This window comes from Culex pipiens, chromosome 3 (genome assembly GCF_016801865.2).
Source record: "Culex pipiens pallens isolate TS chromosome 3, TS_CPP_V2, whole genome shotgun sequence".
NCBI classification, from domain to species: Eukaryota; Metazoa; Arthropoda; class Insecta; order Diptera; family Culicidae; genus Culex; species Culex pipiens.
In genome coordinates this window covers 113,368,790-113,374,789 of record NC_068939.1, presented here as the reverse complement: position 1 = coordinate 113,374,789, position 6,000 = coordinate 113,368,790, and the positions used below count along the sequence as shown (strand labels likewise).

At 37.0% G+C, this 6,000-nt stretch overlaps 1 protein-coding gene across 2 annotated transcripts in view; it reads right to left on the bottom strand.

Moving 5' to 3' along the window:
* Window positions 1–4,560: 4,560 nt before the first annotated feature.
* LOC120426607 (zwei Ig domain protein zig-8-like) overlaps window positions 4,561–6,000 on the bottom strand; it is a 772,331-nt gene continuing 770,891 nt past the window's right edge. Inside the window, exon 7 of one of the 2 annotated variants that reach the window (XM_052710389.1) lies at window positions 4,561–5,787. In XM_052710389.1, coding sequence (XP_052566349.1) covers window positions 5,099–5,787 — 689 coding nt within the window. In that variant the 3' untranslated portion in view covers window positions 4,561–5,098. The remainder of the gene's footprint in view (window positions 5,788–6,000) is intronic. The other variant, XM_052710390.1, reaches the window with a different exon arrangement.

The window sequence follows — 6,000 nt, the reverse complement described above, 5'->3', positions numbered from 1 at the left end:
ACTTCCACCTTCGACTGCAGCAGCTTCTCGGAAGGACAACCCTCCACAAGTCCAATCGACTCCGGGTGGAGAGGGGTGGTTCGTAATGGTGGTGATAGAAATGAAATTTATGACATTCAGACGCGCGAAAATGATAAGCTTTTTACGACGGGAAGATGAAATTTTCGACCCATAAAGTGATTGTCTCTTGTACTGGCCCGGCTGGTTGGCACGACCCCCCACGACGACGACGACGGCGGGGTGTCTTTTGTCCAGGACAGGAAGTTGTCATCAAAAGTTGTCGTATAGTCATAAACGAGGGAGGACACGGGAAGATTTCCTCTACTTTTGCAGGACTGGAAAGAGAGTAATTTGGTTGTGCCCAACAACGGCCAAAAACATTGCAATATCATCAGCCACGAGGCAAAATGTTCGCGCAATGCGACATCGTGTGCAAAGATACTATCGATTCCCGGTTTGTTGGTTGTTTGCATGGCTCATTTGTTATGCTAATTTTTACGTTTTTTGTAGCTTGAAGTGAAAAAGAGGAGGCAATAAAATATCCTCGACAATAAAACATCTTGAGTTTATTGAGCATTTCTTTGTCAACTGAAAATTTTAAGGGTTGTTACTAATACAGCTATGAAAGCTTTATTTTTCGTGAATTGTATTGTATTATAGGAGCAAATTAGCACCATGCTCTCTTTGGGTTGTAGAGCACCTTTCAGAGCATGCGAATATGAGTCCAGTTTTGACATAGCGTGAAACGTTAAAAATCCAATCGAAACATTAAAATCAAACAAAAAATTCCGTGCTAATTCCCATACAAAATTCAATCTCTTTGCGCAAAGCGGGGGCTGAACCAATCGTTCCCAAACTTTAGGGAGTTGTTTAGGACCCCAAAAGGAACTAAAAAGTTTCTGTGCTCACTAAGTTAAGATAACTTTATTTTTCCCCAATTCCTCATTCTTCGCCAACAAAAAAAAAAAACTTTGCTCTAAGTGGTGATTTTGGACACTGATTACAAATTCGTGGTATTTTATTGATATAGATTTTTACTATGACAAGTTTTTTAATGATTTACCGGTTTGATGGTGCACTCATAGTTATGAAAAAAAAAAAACAATTTTTATTAAAACAAAAAAAAACAAAAATCGCTTTTGAAAAATATGGGTAATTCTCCACCAACTCACACAGCAGTTGCCCCGACCCCTCTTCGATTTTCGTGAAACTTTGTCCTAAGGGGTAACTTTCGTCCCTGATCACGAATTCGAGGTCCGTTTTTTGATATCTTGTAACGGAGGGGCGGTACGACCCCTTCAATTTTTGAACATGCGAAAAAAGAGGTGTTTTTCAATAACACAGTTCAACAAAAAATCAAATGTTTCTTGTCTCTGAGACGAGAACATGTGTTCCTAGTAGATTTTTGCCTGCTGAATCCGAATCCGGGTCCAGAATTGCTCCAAATGGTCCCAATTTTGAGATACACCCGTTTGAAATGTTAGTTTAGGCTAAAATTAGCTACTTTGTCGACTATTTTACAAAAGAACTATTGAATAAACAAATAAACCAATACATGTATCTTAAAGTTCACGTTTTCCCCTTTCTGAAACACCCCTGGTTTTTAAAATTTGATTGTTTCTACGCATATTTATAGCCATTTTAAAATTAGAATTTGACTTGCATGCAAGTTGGAAAAACTTGAATGAGAACCAACTGAAAATATAATTTTAAAATGGCTATAAATATGCGTAGAAACAATCAAATTTTAAAAACCAGGGGTGTTTCAGAAAGGGGAAAACGTGAACTTTAAGATACATGTATTGGTTTATTTGTTTATTCAATAGTTCTTTTGTAAAATAGTCGACAAAGTAGCTAATTTTAGCCTAAACTAACATTTCAAACGGGTGTATCTCAAAATTGGGACCATTTGGAGCAATTCTGGACCCGGATTCGGATTCAGCAGGCAAAATTCTACTAGGAACACATATACTCGTCTCAGAGACAAAATCTTGCTGGACTGTGTAATTTGCAGCCTGAAACGGTGATGAGATAGAAATTTGGTGTCAAAGGGACTTTTATGTAAAATTAGACGCCCGATTTGATGGAGCACTCAGAATTCCGAAATAAAGCATTTTTCATTGAAAAAAAACACTTAAAAAGTTTTTCTATTACACCATTGTAAATTTTTTTGGAACATGTCATTTTATGGGAAATTTAATGTACTATTACAGTTACAGTGTAAATTTACTGTTGAGTAACGGAAAATGGCAGAGTTTTACAAACTTTTTTATTGTTTTTGTTTTAGATGAAAAATACTTTTTTTCGGAATTCAGAGTACGCTATCAAGTCGGGCGTCTAATTTTACATAAAAGTCCCTTTGACACAAAATTTCTATCTCATCACCGTTTCAGGCTGCAAATTATTGAAAGACATTTCTTTTTTCGCATGTTCAAAAATTGAAGGGGTCGTACCATTCCTCCGTCACGAGATATCGAAAAACGGCACTCGGATTCGTGATCAGGGACTAAAGTTACCCTTCAGGACTAAGTTTCACGCAAATCGAAGAGGGGTCGGGGCAACTTTTCCCGATTTCGTGTGAGTTGGTAGAGAATTACCCTAATAGATTTGGGATAGTTAGAGGAAAGGAGGAAACGTGTGTTATAAGTGTCACAAATCTGGAGCAAAATTTGAAAGAGGCGGTACGACATTGCTCTCACGGCCTTTCATTACACGCGATGAAAGGCCGTTAGTGCAATGTCGGTCCGGTGCTTTCAAAAGTTGCTCTAGAAATTTAGATTTCATTTTGCAATCAATGATATCTTGCGTGTCCCAAAGAAAAAAAAAGTCGAGGAAATCAATGTGCTCGATGCTCAAATGATAGAAATTCATGTTAGAAACAACTCTCTCATACATGAAAACTTTCGGAAAAATCGTTTACTATTTGTATCCATGGAAACGCAGCAAACGTGTTTCTATTGGCTTAAATGCAAAATGCTCTAACCATGAGTTATTCACTAAAAGTAGTTCATTGATTTAGCACGTAGTGTGCCATGAGAAAAAAACACCAGGCTACAAGTGTTAAAAACAGATGCGATATAGCTTAACTCTCGATTAAATTTTCAAAAGGCCCTATCTGCATAGGAAACCCATGAGGGATAGGTTGTTTTGAAAATTTAATCTAGAACTTCAAATTAGGGTTAAGTTTCCTTTAATATTGTATGCCAAAGATGATTAATTTCAACATTTTCAGAAATTCAATATTCTTTCATTACAAAAACTGGAATATCTCAGCTCAAAGTTGATGGAACTTCAAAGTTGCTTAGACGAAAATTTTCGGCGGCCTACAAGATGCATGTATCCATACAGATGAGGAAATTTTTGTGTTCAATACCGAGGGAAAAGATTAAAAAAAAAGGAAAAGCAAAAACTCATATTTTTTACATAAAAGCTACCGGGAAAGTGGAAACAAGGTTTTAAAAGGCCAAATCGATACATTAACTTGTTTATTGGGCCACAGACCATCATTTTATGGAATAGGCTATTTGAAATTTTAACATTTTCAATTTAATTTTCTAAAAAAAATTCGTGAAATTGTCGAAAAAACTGACTTTTTCAAAAAAATGCTTAGAGAACATGGTAAACGATTTTTCCGAAAGTTTTCATGTATGAGAGAGTTGTTTCTAACATGATTTTCTATTATTTGAGATCTGAGCACATTGATTTCCTCGACTTCGTGTTTTTTTTTGGACACGCTTATAGGTCAGACATTCAATGTAATGAATGTTTTTAGGGAAAATCTGCCTATTCCCATCAGTCTAAGCGGTGATGTCTGAATGATGCTCGATCATCTGGAGTTTTCTTTGAAATTCACTAGAGCCAAGTACACCAACCAGTACGGCATCCTTTTTTGAACATTTCTGTTTAATTTGACTTTTAACAAAAGTTATTCACATATTATTTTTACAAGCATTTTTCAAAAATATCACCAAAGTCTATTCTAGTCAGACGAGAATGCACTGGAGGACGAGAATGCATCAAGGAAATTGAATTGTAGGCGTACAAGACGGCATTTTTTGGTCTAAATTTTAATATATTCCGAATCCTCGGAAATTTCATGCAAGGTTGTGATATTGAGGTTGTTATTTTGATTGAGAATAGAGGGCTCATATTTGGCATGATCTTATGAATAGATAAACAAACACTGAAAGTTTCATCCAATAATCCTAGAATAAACCCAGTAAATTCTAAAATAAACAGTCAAACTATCAAATTTTAACAAAATTTCTCGGCTCCTTCCCTTAAAGTTGTTGTTGCGTATAATTATTATTTTACACTTACCTTTCGTTGATTTAAGTGATAAATTGTTTTGACCCTGTGTAAAGGGTTGATCCATAAACTACGTGGACACTTTGATGAACTTTCATATCTTTTTGTTTGTGATGTGAACAGTTTCCAACCCACCTCTCCCATTAAGTGTCCAAGTAGTTTATGGATTACCCTCAAGAATTTCGGATCCATCGAACAAAACGCGCCAGTTTTACTTTTTTTGTTTATTTTTCTCATATATACTTTCCATAATTTTGTACATTCATTTATCATATATTGTTTTATGGTATTTTCATAATTCATTATATTTTCTCGGGTTGTGTGTCTGCAATTTTTTTTTCTTCTTTTGCTTCGTCATAGTTTTAATATGAAAATATCACTCAATGACCAATACTCTTTTATTTCCATAACGTTTCAACGTGGATTAAAAACGAATTCAGTATTTTTTTTTGTTTTGTTTTATTTACTTTACCTTTTGCTATTTTTCTTCAGTTGCGTTCCATTTAGATTAAATCTTTCGCTCGCTCGTGCGCACACACCGTTTTAGCTGCTTTCCTTTGGAAAATGAATTTGAAAATTGTTTTTTAACTTATTCAATGATTCTAGTAATAGATACCTAAAGCTTATTCATAATAACAGATCACCTTAGACTAGACTTTTTCTGTTCATTTATTTACTTTCTTTAAACTTCTTTACTTTGCGTTTCTTTTTTTTTCTTCTTTTAAGTTAAGTATTAAATTTACAATAACCATCATATGATTGATTAACCTACTACGGCGTTAAAATTGTTTCATCTAACTGCGAATCGCTGATTCCACAAGTAGTGATTCAACACAAACCCAAAAGTGTGATCGTAAAGTTGGTTGAGTTGTAACATCTGTGACATTCTGTGGTGGGGCCTCCTCAGCGCTGAGGGCTCAAGGGGTGGCCGCCGGGGCAAAATGGGACCGGGTCGTCGGGGCCGATCGTTGTCGTCTTCTTCGTGGTGGTGATGGTGATGAAGTTGGTGATGTTGCTGCCACCGTGTGGGCAGGGAAGAAGTGGCTCGCAATAGTAGTAGTAGCAATGGCTGCAATGGTTGTGTAAACCTCGCCACGAGGCCCGCGAGCGTTGTTGGGAGTGTGCTTGATTGTGTGTGTGATTGTGATTGTGGTGGTGGTGCTGTTACATCTAGCCTTCGTCGATCGGTCGTCTTGCGGCTTCTTCTAATTTGATTGATCAATTTGCGATAGATTGTGTGCGTAAACAACAAAAGGGGTCTAAGAACTAGCGTGGTGGCGTAGGCGTCTAGAAAAATGGCTACGTCGGCACAGGCATGCCCAGTCCGGCACAGGCCGCCAGCAGTCTGCAGCACAGCAGCGATGAGATAAACACAGACAGCAAAACTGACAGCTGGTGATGCTGGGGCGTGCGATGATGCGGTTGGCCCGCGCGCTGCATTGCTGCTGGGAACTCCCCTGGAAACAGAATGGGAAACGCCTGTCAAATTTTTCTCTCGGGCTGCCCTTAAACACAACGGTGGTATGTTTTTTAACGAAAGATGATAAATCAACGATTTCTTCTGAAAACAGCATGCGAGATTTTTAAAAACAACGGTTGATTTTGAACACGCTATTTTCATAAGAAATTGCTGTAAAACTAAAAAAGGTATGTAACCATCATCGTTCAAAGTACTACACGGATAAAAATCAT